The 18886-nt window shown below is 54.0% G+C and overlaps 1 protein-coding gene across 1 annotated transcript in view; it reads right to left on the bottom strand.

The window, feature by feature from the left end:
• Positions 1-17115, bottom strand: part of Csmd1 (CUB and Sushi multiple domains 1) — a 1642653-nt gene extending 1625538 nt beyond the window's left edge. Inside the window, exon 1 of the mRNA XM_012517218.2 lies at positions 16402-17115. Coding sequence (XP_012372672.2) covers positions 16402-16486 — 85 coding nt within the window. The 5' untranslated portion in view covers positions 16487-17115. The remainder of the gene's footprint in view (positions 1-16401) is intronic.
• Positions 17116-18886: the final 1771 nt, after the last annotated feature.

Raw genomic sequence — 18886 nt, 5'->3', positions numbered from 1 at the left:
TCACCATCCTCATAGGCCAAGTTAGCACTGTAGCGGCACATTATTGTGCAATAAGCTCTGTCCCTGTGTCCAGCCTGTCCTTGTGGAAAACTAGTATCACCTCTGAAGTAATTCCACATGCTAGCTGCACTGCACAATGCCTGGAGCCCTGGCTCGTTGTCTACTATTCACTTGAGAGCCACCCACATGCATCTGAGCTTACGGATGCGTGTGGCACACTGCTGGTCAGACGTGAGAATCCAGAGGAGCAGCGGGCCCTGCCTGCACAGTGAGATGTGGGCCAGTGGTGCCTCCTTCGCTCCCAATTCTGCTGCCCACTGGCGGTCTCCCATCCTGGCACTGCCCAGGTGAGGGCGGGAGGTGCTCACTACCACACACCTGCACACCAGCAGCGTGCCAGCATCCTCTGTGAGCAGGACTGCGCCCCTGAGTCCCGCGACCTCACGCACTGTGCAGAATGCCAGCCTTCTCTTTTGTGCCCTTATTCGCTGGCTGTTTTCTGTCTGTGAAGATGCCTGTAACTAACTAGTGACGCAGCTCCTCCAACAAGACTCCAGTACGAGCAGGAACTAACCTGCACAGGTAAGACTGAAGGTCAGAATGCGGCTCCTTGAAACGAGAAAGAAGGGTCCTGCCAGGCAAGCCCTTACTGAGGACACGGGGCCACGTCCCACAAACTGGTGCCGTAGCTCACACCAGCGCCTGGGTAGACATGCTCACACTGGAGTCTTCACTGAAACGAAAATGACCCAGCCAGGATACAGTGCACTGACACAATAGAGGTGGCCTCCGAGCACCCACCACTCAGCAGCTCACGCCCTCCAGTGGCCCCAAGACGCGCAGCATGGGAGATCTCACCATCCGTGCGCCACCGCTCTATTTCAGGGTTTTGTGCCGCCGTGGAGGGGTAACCCCGGCGCTCCTCTGGCAGCCCCACTCAGCCCCCTGCCTTGGGGAGGACGTCTGAGGAGTGGCCACCTGCTTCCCACACAGCCCGTGCCCAAGGCCTCTAAGTGCTGTGGCTGTGCAAGAAATGCGTTCTTCTAAATGTCTCAACTTGGGCTTCACCCTTGTTCTTGTAAGCAGCGATCTCACAGGCAAGAGCCCTTGGTGTCCAGCACAGAGCGCTGAGCGAGTGCCGGGGATGCTCTGAGTTCAAGGGTCCCTCCAGCCTGAGCAGGACATGAACGGGGAGCCAAATCCGGCGGGAGGAGACCAGGTGATGTGGGCTGTCCTAGCACAGTCAGCAGGGGCAGGCCGAAGGGGGAGCAAGGCTCAAGGGGAGTGGGTCCCCACCGCTCACAGAGCTCAGTGCCCCGGGGGCTGCAGTGCCCCCGACTGTTCCTCAGGGCCCCAAGCGCTGTAGATGTGCTGCATCTCCCCGTAAGCAAGGAATCCAGCTGGGCTTCTCAAGTGGTTTAATTGCAAATCTGATCACGTCGAATATCCCTCTCTACAAGTGGCCTCAGATACTTTCCTTGGTGAAAATTAAGCAGTTAGAAAAATAAATGCATTCATTCAGACCACAAAGTGTCCCACTGCCTTTGGGGGTTTCACGGCCCACATACCGGAATAGCCACACAGATTTCCACTCCGGAGTACACTTTAAATGTCTCTATTGTTTTATTTTACTGTTTCTCTCAAGTTTCAGGCCTACTGGCCTCGAACAATATCAAAAGCACATCTCTCTATATGGCTGAGTCGCTTGCATGATTTGCACTGAATTTGAGGCACAAGTTCAAATGACTAAGGAGAACCCCAATAAATAATAAATAAGGGGCAAAGTTAAAACAGAAAGGTTATAGGAAGTAGGGAGATAGCCAGGGATGGAGGCACGGAAAAAGGGCAAGGAAGGGGCCGAGAAGCTGGTGTGCCTGTGCCAAGCGGCACCAGGAACACCAACATGGACAGAAGACCAAAAAAAAGGTAAAGCCGAAAACCAAAATTAATTGTCATTTACCCTTATTAATAATGTGTAATTCCAAAAATTCAATGAGGATATAAAAAGCATTCTGCACATATTAGAAAGTTCTGGAAGATGGGACAAGGTTATTTGTAAACTTTTATTATATTCAATATAAAGTGGAATTATTAACCTCCACTTACAAATAATTTCTCTCCAAACAAGACAAACTATTTACCTCAAATATTGCCTGTAGGAACATATCTCAAAGAATTATGTTATTGATGTTTTCATTGCTAAAAGATAACAGTTACTAAAATTTATTTAAGATTAACGAGGTACAGTTCTGCTTTCACATGTGCTTAGCCTCTAAGTCCTTGCAGTTTTGGCTTTAGCTAGCACCCCCTTGACAAAAATATGGAAACCCAGCAGCAAAGAGCTCACTGTGTTTATTAGTATGTTTGCAGTACAAAATGATTATCAACTAAGTGAACAGACAAGCTACAGAAGAAAAAAAAGTTGCTGTACCTCAGACAGAGAAATGGTATCTATGATACATGAAGAACTCAAAAATACTAGATTCCCAAAATAAAGACTCAATCAAAAAAGTAGGCATCTGAAGGGCTGGGGAGATAGCTCAGTAGAATAAACACTTGCCTGGCAAGCGCAAGGTCCTGAGTTCAATCTCCGGTACCACGATAACAATGGACAACTGAAGTGAACAGGCACTTCTAAGAAGAAAAAGTACAAATGGCCAATAAGTACATGAAAACTGTCCACTATCTCTATGCACTACAGAATGGCAAATTAAACAACGCTGAGTCCATCTTACACCAGCAGAGCGGCCACCATCAGGAAATCTCACGACAACAAATGCTGGTGAGGCTAAGGTTCAAACGGCACCTGCATCCCTAGCAGGGAGTGTCCACTGGTACAATCGCTAAGGAAATGAGTACCGGCTACGCTCTTAGCTTCCCAGCATTCAAGTTAGGGAACTCACACAGTAAGACTCACTTCATTGGGCTAAGAACAGTTTCCTAGAAGGGAACTTGTCCTAGGTCAGAGATACCTGGAAACTCTCAAAAAGCTAACACCAGACTTCCCATCGGCCCAGCTACCCCTCTTCTAGGCATCTTACCAGAAGTGAGCTCACCCTTTCCCAAGGCCACGCATTGGGAGGGGAGCGCGCTGCTCCCTGCATAGCCAGTAGTAACTCTGAACTGTGCACATGGTGGGCTTGTAAGACCCCCTTGCACACAGGAAGTATGATGAGCCACATCTGTCCTAACACAGGAGCCACCAGCTAAATCATGCCCCGTGCCCCTTCTCTGACACAGGTTCAACTGCTGTAAGCAGAGTTGAGAAACGCAGGCATCTCACTGTATTAACTTGAGAAGTCTGAACAAGTGAAATAGGTTGCCTTGGTAAAATGTGATGTGCCGTGAGCTTCGCATGAAACATTCTGTGAAGACAAATGTGTGGCTCGGGCCCCACTGGCAGGGAACATTTTTACCACTGAACAGACACTGGGCAGTACCTTTTCAGTGGAAGGGGCTGGAGGGGGCGTCTGTGAAGCCTCAGATCCTGAACCACTCCTCTCCTCCCTTGAGGGTCCTGGAACACCAAGAGGGGTCCTGCTGACCCCTGAGCTTCAGGTTCACATGGGGGGGGGGGGCAGCTCCAGCCACCAGGAGCACTGCAGGCTTTCCACAGAAGCACGGAATGGTTCTGGTCACAGTCTTCCCAGAAAGCCCCTTCATGGCAGCTGGGAGATGTCAGTGGAGCTGTGGGAGAGTCTGGGCCACAAACGAAAGAAGGACGTGGAGCACAGGACACGTGGGGACAAGCTCCGTGGGCCACACTGGGCCGTGTTCCTGGCCCGTTGGGAGCCCATGTGCTGTCAGATAGCTGTTCTCTAGCTCCAAAGACCCGGGCACCACCTTGTATGGGTCACAAGTGACTTGGAGCTGTGAACTCAAAGAGCCCTTAGGGTTAGAACTCTTATAAGTCTTTCTCTTCATTGCCCATCAGTATGGTCTGATAAGAAATATTTTGGGGGACAGTTTTTAAAACTTAAGAACCATTTGTTTTTAGACTGCTGCCCATAGTTGCTCAGAAAACTAAAGAGATTTGTGCACCAGCACTGCAGCGTGAGCAAGCCTTCACTTACTCTACTCATGTGTGCAGGAGCAGCCCACTGTCAACCCAGGGAAGGAAGGCCAGGGCACACACGGCTTCTCGGGTGTAGTTCATCGCTCCACCACACAGCACTTGCATGTGAAAAGGGGAGCAGGGCGTGCAAGATCGGCCGGGCCCTTTAAAGGTGATGGAAATTGAAGCTGCGGCCCATATTCCATCAGTATGGACAGCACAAAGAGGCATGAGCACACGTCTTTGTGGGACATTACACTTCTGAGTTACAGGGCTGGTGACTGGGCACTGGATGGGTGCAGAATCGCCCCTTTAGGCCACTTGCCACTTCCCAGGTGCACAGTGTTTTATGTGAGCTCCGGCCATGTGCTTTCTGCGTGGACGATTAACAGCAGCAGCTTCACGTATGCATTGTGAATTAAGTGGCAGTGTGCAATTTCCCTGATTTTGGACAAATGCGCCCTACCCGCCTTGCTCAGGATCGTATGCAAACTCCTATTTGCACTCACTGGCCATGTGTGTCAGGCCCCAGGCTCATGGCATGTGAGCTGTGTGCATTTCCTTTTAGTTTTCTGGAAAACTGTGGCGAACAGCCTTGGCTGGTGACCCCACACACCCTACCCACTGACGCTGGTGTCTTCATGCCATCGCGCTCCCATTCCATGTGAATGCCATGGACCCTCATCAGGGCCACATGAGAGACTGAATGCTGTGTAGACAGGAGAGGAGCGGCTGTGGCTCGCCACGCCTGTGCTCCATGGCTCTGTGCGCCCCAATACCCACGGTTCCCTGCCTTTGTGGAATCCTGCACAGACCAAAGAACCCCAAATGGCCTCTAGGAACCGCAGCTGAATGTGAGCCAAGAGGCAGCAGGAACCCGCAGTCCTACAGCCTCAGGCGCCAAGTTCTGCCAACTGCCTGAGCCCTTCCGACTAGGCCTTGGGACAGACTGTAGGCTGGTTGGTCTGGCACCTGCCGCACCCATGAGGCCCTAAGCAGGGACCCGGCTGAGCTGAGCACATGGCTGGCCCACACGGCCTGCATGGTGACAACAGTGCTCTTCTCTGCTGTCAGTGAAGTCATGCAGGAAGCAAACCTCACCCAAGAGCACCAAGCAGAGGGCTGCCCTGGCTCTGGCTGCCCAGAGGTGGCACCGGGTCCCCTGGGGAAATCCAACACAGGAACAGAGGACAACATACGGTCCCTGTGCAATGCTGGCCCTAGCTGCCTGCCTCTCTCTTCTGGGGACAAAGACCTCACGCTCTTGTCAAAGTGCTGTGGCAGGCATCCCCCCTCTTATCATGACTTTGAGGCCAATAAATGACACCAATTCTCTACATTATGCATTGTATTCTTCTCCTCATTTGTGTTCTTAAAATATAAGATGTAAGAGAACCACTTTCACAGAAGAAGTGATAGTCTGTTCACCTTGTCATACAGTACTTCCTGTAGCATCTTTATACCAACTCTTTCTCAAAGGCTTTGGACGTCTGTCCATTCCAGAAACTGAGAGCGATCTCCTACCCTCATCTTGGGCAGGAGACGTAAGTCACAGCCCGAAGTCCAGCTCGGCTATGCTTGCAGGTCACGGACGCCTCAGCTTTCCGGCAGCCTGACAGGTCCCTTCCACGTCTCCCACTGCGATCCCACCACCAAGCCCTGGAAAGGTAATTTTGTAATTGCAGTTGTAAAAGAAAGAGACTGATGAGTTCTTCTTTGTTCCTTAAGCCTCTTATGTAATTCTTTTAAATTAAAAAGCTGAGAGATAAAATAATCCTGAAGATCAAAATGACAATTGTAAGTTGACATATCTGCTGAACAAGCTCTAATATTAAATTATTGTCACCTGAAAATGAAAGTGCCTCAGATATCTCACTCTGTATACCAATAGTCATGAAAAACGAACACAAGGAAATCAAATAAGCATAGCACAGTAATGACTTTCATGAGAGGTTCCAAAAACGATTGACTGACTGATGGATGTGCTAGGAATGGAATCCCAGGCCCTTGCCCTGAGCTCCATGCCCAGCCCCTTTTTAATTTTCTTTCTTCAGTTTTGAGATGTGTTTAATTTGCTATGTGACTCGGTTCCGGCTCAGACTTCCTGCGACGCTTCTGCCTCAGCCTCCCGCGGTGCCGCAGGTCAGACCGCGCCCACTTCTTCCCCGGCCAGTGCCAACCGCGCCAAGTTTCAGCTCCCCCTTTGCGGATTCACACGATCTCCGGCACAGCATCAGCGCGGGGACACCCGCCTGCGAACACTGGTTTGTTAGAGCAGCGGTGAGTGCCCAAGGACGAGGTGGACAGATCCGCGTTTGCACGCGTGTCCTTCAGCGCCCGGGGCCTTTCACTGCCACGGCCTCCGGACCTGCAAAGTGATGCAGCCAGCAGGGAAGCACGTTCTGAGTGGTCTCCAACCGTGGCTTCCTACGTTGTGAGGACCGTGTGCAGACCACCGGGTAAGAGCCGCAGACCTGAGGAGGAGGAGGAGGAGGAGGAGGAGGAGAGGAGAGCCTGGCAGCCCGGTGCACGCTCGGGAGAGGGGAGGCTGCAGAAACGAGATGCAAAGGCTCCGCACGCAGTCACCGCGCACAGCATGCAACGGGCAGAGAAAGCTGCGGGCCTCAGGACGAGCCCATGCCTGAGACCCCACGAGGAGGTACTGGTCGGACAGCCCAGCTCTGCTGGTGGAGACGGGGCTCCCGGAGCCGCTCAGGAGCACCCTGGGCTTCAGGAAGTCTGTTGGGTACCTGGGAGGCCAGAACACAGCCCGGGAGCCGCGCAGCTTTCCTTCCCAAGCTAAGGTGCGCTTAGAATCTCATCAGAGGTCATTACAGTGACCGGAGCGAGGGCATGAGCCCTCAAGCACCCCACTGCCGAGAACTAAGGCCGCTGCTGAGACACGCTGGCCTCCTGGCTCTGTGAGAAGGGAGGGAGGGAGGGGGGAGGGGAGGGGAGGGGAGGGAAGGAGAAGGACCCCTGAGTGCGTGGGGTTCAGGAAGGGGCCCAGGATGCGGTGATCTCGCTTCCCTTTGCAGCAGCAGCCTTCTGGAGGCGCAGGCGAGCCCTGCAGGAGGACGCAGCAGCCCCGGAGCACTGATGTCTGCTTTGCAGCCCGGGCCTCTGCTTATTCATAATCTATTTCTGGTTTTTCTTCAAATTCTTTTTCCATCTCCTCTCTCTCACCTCCCTCTATTTTTTTTTACTCCCTTTCTCATTTGAGAAAGATCTCCCCACTTGCTGTGATCTACCTCTTATGTTGCTGTGTATTTATATTTCAGGTTTCTAACATAAAAGAAATCATAAAATACTGAAGTTGTAGGTCTGATTTATTTCCCTTAAACTTTTGCTCACCAGATGCATCCATTTCCTACGAATGCCCCAAGTCTAGCCTTCTTCGTGGCAGCATAGTGCTCCACGGTGTGCAAACACCACATTTTCTGTATCCATTCATCTGTCGATCAACACATAGGCTGCTTCAGGACATGCCTACTGTGAACTGTGCTGCTGTACGCTTGGCTGTGTGTGCATCAGTGCAAAGTGGTGTTCTCAGTTCTTTCAGGAAGACGGCTAGAGGAAGCCCAGCTGGGTCAGGTGGCATTTCTAGTTTTTAGCAATCTCTTAGTTTTTTGAGGAACTGTGTGCAAACCGCCACACTGGTTTGTGACCTGGCTGAATGGTTTTGCGTTCCCAGCGGTGACAGTGCTGATGGCTTTCTTCTCCCCACAGCCCCGCCCGCGCTGGAACTGATCGCCTTCCCTCTGCTGTAGAGACGCCTCTCCAGCTGGCCCACCGTGATGTGGCCCTTTCTTACACTTTGAGTTGTTCATATTTGAAGAAGCAGGGACTATTTGCCCTTGGAGCTGGTTCATAGCCCTTCCACTACGGCCTCAAGACTTCTCAGAGGCATGGGAGGGATCCGGGGACAAGAGAGTGGGAAGCACAGGAGGAAAGGGAGTAAAACTGATGGAACTTTGATGCTTTGCGTTCCCCTTCTAAGACACACAATTGTGTATTGCACAATTGTGCTTAGGAAAACTTTCTTCCTTTTGAAACTAGGCTAAATTTGATTAGTTAATACAGATGATAGTTGTGCGAAATAGTAAAGAGAAAAGACCGAGAAACGCCTCGCTCATTCCTCCCTGGCACCAAGTGTCCTCACGGGGCGCTGTGTGTACACACAGGGTCCCAGCAGGTAGCTTCGCTGTCTGCTACAGGACACAGGCCCTGAAGGCGGAGGTCCAGCTTCTCTCTGCTCATCTGCACACAAGGGCAGCTCCGGCTTGCCGGGGCCGAGGCAGGAGGGTCACGAGTCTGAGCCCAACAGCTTAGCAACTTACACTGTGTCTCAAAATAAAAAATAGAAAAAGAGCTGAGAGTGTGGTTCAGTGTAAAGTCACTGGATCCAACCCCAATCATGCACACACACACACACACACACACACACACACACACACACACATGGGCATGTTCCACAAGGCTGAACAGAGAAGGATGCTGTACCTCAGTTTCTTCACACAATGCTGGTGGGTATATGTCACTATTCCTTACAGGCACGAGATACTGGTGTTGACCTGATTCAGGAATATTAACATCCAAAATCTCTTCTTTGGCCCTCAGATCTACACTGTTAGAGATATTTGACAGATGAGAAATATGCACATGGTGACCAATGGTAATAGTTCCACCTAGACCCTTGAAAATATTGATTAGTAAAGAGAAGCCCACCTTGGGCTGGGGATATAACTCAGGGGAATAAGCACCTGCCTGGTAAGCACGAGGGCCTGAGTGCGATTGGAGTCCTAAAGAAGGAAGGAAGGAAGGAAGGAAGGAAGGAAGGAAGGAAGGAAGGAAGGAAGGCAGGCAGGCAGGCAGGCAGGCAGGCAGGCCCACCTAAAAGTAGTATCACTTTTCTTCCTTGAGTTTCTCTTGACATTATCTAGTTTTTGAAGTACACTGAATTCTGTCCTTGCACTTTGCATTGTTCCATGTGAAACGCAGCAGGCCCATGGAGCAGGTAACCTGCCACCCATGCACACATGAAACAAGCCACCAACACAGCAGCTGAGCTTCAATCTCCCACAATTATTACATTTTGTAAAGAAAGGGAGAGAAAGAATAGGACAGAAAGAAAAATGCAAAACTGACACTGAGGAAATTTACATTGCAAGGAGAAATTATCTGCACAGTTCAGTTATCTCTTCTAAGGGTATGGCGCTCCTGTTGCCCAGGCCTCTGTTGTGTGTGTGCAGGCACCAACCCCAGCCCTCAGCCTGAGTGCTCCATAGCTGTAGAACACATGAAAGTACAATAGTCTAACAACAACAACAACAACAACAACAACAACAACAATGCTTTGAATTGTGGTGACAATTATAAATGGCTTTGAACACACTCCTACGTTCCTGCCTTTGAAAGAAAAGTGAAGCAGCACCCTAGTGGGAAGGCCTGGCCTCGCACACTCAAGACCCCCACTGGCTGGGAGCCCAAGGCTGGCCATGTTGGCAACAACCAGCTTAGGGAAGGGAGGCAGAGGAAATGCCCTGTGGGAGCCATCAGGCCAGAGTTCAGAATCACAGTCCTGTAACTGAAGGTACATGATCCTACTGGGAGGTGAGAGATGAGGGCCCTTGACATGCTTCATCAGCAAGACATTTCCTTTAAAATTAAGGGGGAAAGTAAGTTGCTCTGAATAGTGGCATAGGAATTCCTACACAACTCAGAAATGACTGCTTAGAACTCAAAATTAATTTCAAAGGCTTTTAATTCATTAGAGATCAACCCCCAAATAATTCAAATTTCACTCTAACATTTAGCTGTTCCTTATATAACATTAATTACATCAAAGGCTACTAAACAGTAAAATAAAAAAATTGAAGTAATTCATTCTAACGATATTTTTATATGAAAGGGGCTGTCCCTTGAAGTCTCCCCATGACATAAACATTATAGACAAGGACTTGAGCTGCAGCTTTCTTGTACGTTTGCTTTAAAGGTGATTACACAGCCTATGATGATGAACACCAATAACAGAGGTATTGAGAGTGCAGAAAACATCCTCTGAAGTAACCGTACAATTCATAATGTGGGCTCTCCACCATGGAGCTGGTGTGCGAATCGGCGTGTGGAGGCTTAACGAACTAATCAGCAGACACCCCACCTGCCTCTGACTCCAAGGGTGGAAGAGCTGGCCCGCAGACACCGGTAGGCAGCGCATACTGTATGCCTTACATTGAAGAGACAAGTGTGCAAGGTGTTAAATGTTTTATAAACATTTATGTCTGTTACATAGTGACCTTGTCCACGGCCCGCACTCCCCAGCATTCAGTGCAGCCCTAGGTAAGCCCAGTCCCTTCTGTGCACTGTCAGAACTGCCCAGCCAGGAGTGCTGAGCAAGCATGGGGACTTTGCCCCCCCACGCCCCGCTTGCGGGCAGCCTCTGGGAGGACAGGCCACGCGGCCTGCACTGAAGTCACACCGAGGCAGCGGACATTGGGCACCGAGGCCTGCACAACTGCGTGGGTCGTCTGTCGCCATGCAACTGCCATCAACATGAAGCCCCGGCAGGGCTGGCGCGTGACCCAGATTACTGCCAAGACCTTTCTCCCCAGCGCCTGTTCTCTCCCCCTTGAGCTGCTGACACTGATCTGGACTGTCCAGGCCAAGGTCACATTCATTCCCACAGTAGCACATGCCATCTTAGCTTTCCGTCAACTTTATTAAAGTTAAGGATTTCCAAGTGCATGAAGACGGCAAGAAGAAAAACACACTAACTGAGGCAGTTAGAGTCAAACCAGTAGCTACAGGATTTCACTGCCCTGGTTCTAATCCTACTCTACTCTGTAAGTAACTTATTAGTGAAGAGCTGGGAGGGAGCACTGGCAAGCTGACTCTTCTGCGCATGTGTGTATTTCTCTTGTCGCACGTGGGCCGCAGGCTCAATCCTGAAATCACACAGCCACATATCCACGCTGGGGAGGACATTAGTGTGGGGATGCGCTCTGATCCTAGAGCTGCTTAGATGGAAAACAACAGCAAAATAATTCTTTCCCTTCCATCATTTTCCTGAGCTAAAACAAAACTAGTGCAAGAGAAGACAGGTTTCAGCTGAGAAATCACAGAGGCATCAATGACATAAAAGTAGCTATTTTTCACAGGTGTCAATACCTGTGTGCTGTTTGTTCTCTCATCTACCAAAGCCTCTGGGGTGGAGACATTGCAAAGGTAGGTCCAAGGGTCTGACTAATACCAAGTAATGTGCTAGAACATTGTCCCGGGTATGTTACTTTCAATAAAATCAGAGGAGGTCTCGTTAGAACACAGGGTGGTTCCTGAATGGTGGAACCTTCCACCAAGCTACACTGAAGACTTCTGAGGATGAAGAAAATTCTGGCAACTCATCTGGATATGAACGACCCTGGTTGATATGAGTGGTTTAAAGAATATTACAGCTGACTCCAAGGGAGAACTGCCTTCTGCTCTGCACCCCAAGAGGTTGGTTTGTTAGGGAGCAGGGGGCAATGAGGTGTCCTTTATGTCTACAAAACTCCTCTAAGTCATGCATTTAGGCAGCTCAACTGCATAATTTCCTCCTGTCCTCTTTCACACGAAGGGATTATTAATTGCATGGTACAGTAGGGACTACATGGGACTCTAAGTGCAGATCTATCCATAAATCAAGGACATTTACGGTCCTCCTCAAGTCATGGTAGGGAAAACTTGCTCACATGCACCGAGGCCTTGATGGCTAAACGAGATTTCTTGGTTTGCATACTGACAGGCTGTTTTGGAAAAGATATCCAGAGATCTACATGAAGTAGGAGCTGAAGGCAATACCAGAGGGTGGATCTCCTCCAGGATCCTGTCGGGTCTTCGCAGCCACAATGTTTACTTCCTTGTCTCAAGAGCCACACCCAGCCTCATCCCACTGGTTCTGGTCTCCATGTTGGCCAAAGCACTATGCCGGATCAGTCTGATTTGACTGTTCCCAATCCTGCTCTCCAAGTCCAAGTTCCTCTTCTCCAGGCCTTGGAGTCAACAGATCTCCAATACCCTCTGCAAACTCCAAGGCGCAGATACAGGGGCTGCAGAATCCCTGAACTTTCAGGTATCTTATGTGTTACATCAGCCCTTGAGGTCTAATCAGAATCAAAGAAGTCACAGTTTTGTCATCTTCTCTGCACAAGGACCATCCACAAGATTTAGTTACCTTACACAAGGAAGCACTCCAAACAGTAGAAAAAGCCAAAGAGGAGCGTGGCACAAATGCAATGCGGGTGCATTCTAGAGACTTACTTTGATTATGGGGGGGTAAGTTAGCAGTAGCACATTCATAATTCAGCAGTGCCTGCACTGTTTAATATGCCATCTGCATTTGATAAGCTTAGGGATGTCTGTGCCGGATTTGCTGAATCTCCTGCAACAAACACTAAGTGGCCACTGAGCCACTGTTTATCTACTTCTTAAAGGAAGCAGAACCATTTTCTTGACATTTTCAAAGCTCCTGTTGGTGTTTGTTTGAGACATACTGGAGCCTAAGGAAGCGCTGCCCCCAGCCCTGGGCTGTATTGCCTAGAGGAACTTTGCAGGCCAGCTGTGGCCCTCTCCTTACCAAGCACGACCAGTCAGCTGAAGGCCAGGATAAAAATAGCCAACCCTCTCCTTGGAGGCGTCCTGAGCACAGGTGATGGAGACTTGGGGGAAGCAGACCACCTGAGGCTACCTGCCGCCTCCTTGCCTGGGCATCTGTCATGAGAACTCACTGTGCCACCACTGAGCTATGAAGCCTGTGGCCTCAGAGGAGACGTTCCCCTCTGCATACCCGAAGCTTTACAGCCCCAAGCTCCTAACTAAGCGTGCGCCTTCGAAGTACATGAAAGCTTTCAGTTGAGCAGTGTTGTGTTAACATTAATAATAACAGTAACTGTCTTGACAATGCAGAGAGAGAGAGAGAGAGAGAGAGAGAGAGAGAGAGAGAGAGAGAGAGAGAGAGATTTGCTAAGGAAACCCCTAAAGCAGAGATAAGAGCTGCACTTGAAATGCTCCACCTTTTCAGAGCATGGTGGATGCAGGTGGGCACCTGCCTAAATCTCTCAGTCAGAGGAGTTTCCTGGCCTCATCAGGACACAGTGAAGCCCGTGGCCGCACCAAGAAGGAATGGAACCAACAATTAAGGGTCCTAGCATTCCTCTGCTGCCGGGGAATTTGTTCTTTTTAATGGTAGTAAGATACCAAATCTGGAAGCATTGAGGGTTGAGGCATTTGACCCTGCAGAAATCGGCTCTGTGCTTGAAAATTTCTTCCCTGGTGCTTCAGGTCAGCCACGGATGGAAGCTGTTCTGGCCCTCCCTCTGGTTTCCAGCTCTGCGCAGGTGAGGAGCCTTTGACCAGGCCAGGCGAGCTTTCCCGTAGCACCTGCCAACACTTGCATTCTCCTTGCTGCGCACAAGCTAGAGGCAGTTCAGAAACAAACTTTGCCCAGCCAGCCAGCAGATTGGCCTGGATTAAGGGCACAGGTCTGAGCAGGGACTCCAGAATGAACTGTCCCACCTATTCAGTAGATGAGAATGCTTTGTGCCTTTTTCTCTTTCTTTAAAGCAATGTCTGAAAAGGTGGCGCTTTTAAAGAGATATGCACTCTGGGGAACTCGGTCCTAACGTCGTCGCGCATAATCAACAAGAAAATCAACAGCGCATTCCTAGTCCTCCCCACGTTGTGATGAAGAGCCCAGGACATCCGGCAAATGCTGACAGTACACCGGCCACCGGCGGGATGTTGTTCTAGAGACCTTAGTCACACAGCTTGCAATTTCTTACGACACGCCTCCGCAAGCAGGTCAGGAAGATGCCCCACTATCCGAAACTCTGCGCCGGCCTTTGCCACAGCGCGAGCTGCCTCCCAGGTGCACAGCGCCCTGCCGGGGCTGGCGATTGCCTGGGGCTGGCGTCCCGCCGCGCGCACGCGCCTAGAGCGGCCCAGACCTCCTCGCAGCCCAGCCCAGGAGCCCAGAGGCAACGCCCGGGGCAGAGGCCTGACCTTGGCCACCCGGCCATTGTATGGCAAGGGAAAGGAACCTCCTCGCTCCAGTTGTCTGAGCACACACCGCGACTCGGACGCTGGCGTCACCGGCCTCGCGCTTGCACCTGTCCTCGCGCGCGCAGAGGACACGAGGGTTCGGCCCCGCTGGGGTTAAGGAAACAGCGGCGCGCGTGGGCCCAGACAATAGCGCAGTGAGCGCAGGGACCCAGAGTCCAGATCCCTCTCCGCGCGAGTGCGCGCGCGCCCCGGGCTCCCGCACCGCTCAGGGCCTGGGACCGACCTTAGGCTCCACTTCTTGGCCACACCGCCTAAATCTGGGGTCCCACACGAGCATCGGCGGGCTCCGCTTCAAGGCTGCCCTACGGGGCGCCCGGGAGTTTGTGTCCAGGTCCGGAGCGGCCCCCGCCCACAGCCAGCCCCTCCACGACCTCGCCCAGCCTGCGCCCGAGCTGGCGCAGCAGCCCACCCGCGTGGGGGCGGAATCCGCCCGGCTCACACGTGTGCAGATTATTAAACAGCAGAGCCTGGGCCGCCGCGCCTCCACGCAGCCACCTCTACAATTGCGGGAAAAGGAGTTGGGGCTCCTGGCACTGGGGAAACCCAAAGCTCTGGAGCCCAGCTGCCTGCTGGGCAGGCGGCAGCCGGCCTGGAGAGACTGGGGTGTGGGCACTGGCGGGAAGTTTTCCAGAGTTGCGGGTGGCAGGTGTTTCCTCTTCAGCAAGGGCTCTGCTGGGCCAAGCCTGGTCCTGTCCCCAACCCTTCCCCGCACCCCCCAGACGCAAGGCAGGCGCCTCTCCCATGGCACAGCCTTCCTTGTTCTGGGCTTTCTCTGAGTCGCCCCTCAATTTCCAGCTGACCCAGGGCGAGCAGAGGCCCCTGCCCTTCAGGCCCTGCTCAGCCAGTGGCGCCTTCGCGGCCAGTGGATCCGCAGGACGCGTACACCAAGCGGGCAGGGGGCAGAGGATGTGTCCGTGGGAGGCGCCCCAGCCCAGCCCTGGGGATCCCGGTTTCTGGGGATTGACACCCACCCGTGAAGCTCCCTTAGGCTCTTGGGGAGCCTCCCCTAGACACGAGGCTGAGGGCAGAAGCAGGGGAGCGCCGGCGCCCCGGGCCACCTATCGTTCTGTCCTAGGTTCCCAGATGGCGACCAGTCCGGGCCATGCCACCCTGCTCCTCTCCAGGCCCGTGTGGAGTTCACGCAGCAGACCGAATCCACCTTCGCCTTCTCCATCCTCTGGAATGGAGACCACTGGACGAACAGAAAATGGGGAAAACGCAGAAGAGTCCGGAGGGGAAGGGAGCAAGCATTTCATGTGGGGACCAACCAAGCAGATGACTGTCACCAAGCTCCTAAGATTTGAGCCCATCCTTCACAGGGAGTCACGACAAATGTGCACACAGGCTCCCGAAGCTCGGAGCCTTAGGACCTTAGGACCGAGGCAGCAGCACAGAGGAGGGCAGGATGAGGACGCAGGGCAGCCGCGGTCCAAGCTGAACAGGGGTCACCATTCACTCTCCACCTCCCCCTTCTCCCTCCTCCTCCCCTCCAGCTGTGTCCAGCGCCCAGGATGCTGCCCGTGGGGTAGGGAGGGGAAAACATGGCTCAACTCATGTCAAGGAGAAAACCGAATTCACAGAGCCTCAACCCCTAGGACACCTCGAGGGGCCCCTGGCCTGAGCGGGTTGGGTTCTGGGGGTCCAGGCAAATATTGCTGGCGTGGACGCGCGGCCGGATCTCCCTGGCTGCCTTTTGCCCCTGGCCAGCTCCTAAGAACTTGCGGGGAGCAAAGTCTGGGGCGAGGCGAGGCGAGGGCGACATCGCAGGGTGGTTCCCGTTGCTCCGGGAGGTGGGAGGCGGGCAGGGAGGATCGGAAGACGGGCGCGAGGGTGCTGGGAGTCGGCCCGGTGAGCGCTGCCTCTGGGTGCCCGAGCCCCCTGGGAACCCGAACTTGGAAGGCCAGCTCGCCAGGTGCGCGGGCCCAGACGAAGTCCTGGAACTCCCGGCCCCGGCCCGGGCCCCAGCCTCCGCGTCTCGGCCGAGGCAGCGCAGCCCTGTCGGGGCGCAGCTACAGCCGAGTCGGGTCGGGCTCGGTCCTCCCGAGAAGAGGAAAAGCGAGGGAGGAGAGCGGCGTCTCCCGTAGCCGAGCACTGGGCTCAGCGGCGGGGGCCGCTGGGCTCCTTCCCGGGCGGTGGAGAACGCGGCGCTGCCGGCGCGCGGTTCCTGCCCTCCCCAGCCAGCCCGCGCGCGACCGCGACCGCGACCGCGGCCCGGGCCTCCGCGCTCTCCCCCAACCCCGCGAGCCGCTTACCGTTTGCTGCGGCGAGGAGACCGGCACACAGAGCGGCCGGCAGCAGGAGCAGCAGCGGCGCCTCGCCTCTCCTCCGCGCAGTCATGTCTGCGGCTCCTCCACGCGCGACGCCGGGCTGCTCCGGGAGGCGCGGCGCTGCCGCGGACGCAGCCGAGAATCACCGGAGGGCAAGGCGAGCCGGAGAGCGATCCCGGTCCCGACGCCGCCGGCCGCGCATCCGACGCCTCCTGCAGCTCTCGGCGCCCGGCTCGCGTCCCTCTCCTAGCATCGGTCCCGAGCCACTGCAGGGCTGAGCCGCTCCGGGCCGAGAGCGGGCGGCGGGGCCGGCCGAGCCGGGCAGGAAGGCACCGCGGCGGCGAGGCTGCGGGAGGGAGGCGGGGAGCGGAGCGGAGCGGAGGCAGCTGGAGAGCGCGCCCGCGAGTGGGAGACGCGGGAGGGGCGGGCGCAGAGCGGGGCTGCGAGGGAAGGAAGGCGGGGAGCGCAGAAGACGGCTGCTAGAGGCGCAAGGAGCCGCTGCCGCGGCGGCTGGACTCAACCATCCCTACCCACAGAGAGGGGACCGAGGCTGGGCTCGGCGCAATCCCAGATGCAGCCGGCCGGGGCTTGGGGCTCCCCGCGCTCGCTCCCCCGCTCGCTTGCTCGGCCCCGCGTCAGCGCGCAGCTTGGACGAAGGAGACTTGTTGGGCGCCGGGCGGGGGAAGCCCACGCCGCGCACGCGGGAGAAACCATGCGAGCGGCGACTCGGGCGGGCTGGGCTCTGCGGGGGCACGGGCTGGCCGGCCTCCATGGATCGATCTCTTCCTCTTTGCTGAGCAGAGTGAAGCCCCTGCGTAACTTGGGAAAGAAATGCAGGTGGAAGGAAGGGCAGCGCTCTGCCTGGGGAGAGGGGCCTCGTGCATTTGGGGCATTATCTGTAACTGGGTGCGGGGGGGTGGGGGGGGGCTGAAGGCCCCGTTTCCTCACTTAGGTCTGGGTTAGGATCATCCAAGCAGGAACTTCAGTTCTCCATGAAATTAGACCCTGGCATGGTGTTCTGGCTGGGAGCGCCACCAGGAAGGTGCACACAGGGAAGCAGAGCACAGAATCCAGGGATCAGAGGGCTCCTGAGAAGAGGCCCAGGCTCTCCTGACCCACGTGTAGGGTCAGAAAGCCAGCACAGAGAGGCCACACCCAACAGGAATCACCCAGCGCAGGTACCAATGCCCTGCCTGAGTGCCTGGCTCACTTAGGCCAGCACAGGATCGTGGTCAGCTCAGAAGGTGGGAACCACAGGCCCCTTTCGAGGAGGATGTGACCAAGCTCTGCACGTTTCTGCATCCAGTGGCACAGCACAGCTGCTTGCTTGCCTGCTCGGAGCTCCCTCCCTGGGGCTCTAGCTGGTAGGGTGGACGGAGCCACGGTGAGCGCTGGCCCTGGCTGCCTCCCTGCACCTGCATTTCCTCTGCTGCTGCGGGAGAAGGAGGGCCTAGCAGTCTCACCTTCTGAGATCATTCTGCCTGCTCCGTGTGGCCCTTTCATTATGAGAGCTCAGCAGTGAAGCCAGAAAGGCAGGGGAAGGGAGGCTACAGTCTTGAGATGCCCCAGCACAGCTCACCAAGGGCCTTGCAGCCCCTGCACAGCGCTCTGAGGGGGGCTGGACTCCGCAGAAGTGACCTGGGTGGGCCAAGGGCGGAATTTTCTTTTCTCCTCTGTTATTCTTGCAGAGAGACTAGGAAAACAGAAAAGCCTGGGAAAAATCAGCACTTGCCAGGGGGAAGCCATGGCTTCTGTTCCTTAGGCAGAACCAGGCACATGGAGGATGGGTCACCCCTCTGTGATTTTAAGTCAGGACCCAGATGGTATCTGTAATTCAGCAAGTGAACAAAAATGCTTTTTTAAAAAAAGACCCATTAAGTGCTCCAATAGTTCACTCGAGCTCATCAGGAAAAATTGATATCCTTCAGGAGCTAAAGAGCTGACTTCTCCCTGAGAAAGTGTCCTGTCTGCACTGCCATTCCTAATGACTTGTGTCACCAAGAAGGATTTCTGTCATTAGAAAACGTTTCCAAAATCTAACTGTCCTGGGCTGCACGACTCGTAGATGACTTCTGGGCTATTAGGATCCTAATTGGAAGCTGTTGAGTGTCCCTCAGGAAACCAGCCATCGTCACCCAATGATGGTCTCCCGTGCTCGCCTTCAGCTCCTCCCTCATCCTGACATGCTCAAAGGACTCCTTGCCACCTTCCCATGGCCCATAGAACAGATTTGATTCAACTCACTGGGCAACACAGGTTGCAATAACCAGAAGCCACTCCAGACACTGTCTTGAGTCACATCATATCATAAGGAGCTGCAAGAGTTCCAGGTGAGTGGCTTCACGGTCCTGAGTAGGAGCAGGGTGGGAACAGCCATTCAGTGAGATAGGCCAAGGTACAATCTGGCTGTGCTGGGAGTGAATGTTGCAGTCCACCCTCAAGAGCTCTGGCGCTTGGGCAGACAACCGTG

This window comes from Octodon degus, unplaced genomic scaffold (genome assembly GCF_000260255.1).
Source record: "Octodon degus isolate 3935 unplaced genomic scaffold, OctDeg1.0 scaffold00155, whole genome shotgun sequence".
In the NCBI taxonomy this organism is placed as follows: Eukaryota; Metazoa; Chordata; class Mammalia; order Rodentia; family Octodontidae; genus Octodon; species Octodon degus.
This window is presented reverse-complemented; position numbering and strand designations above follow the sequence as displayed.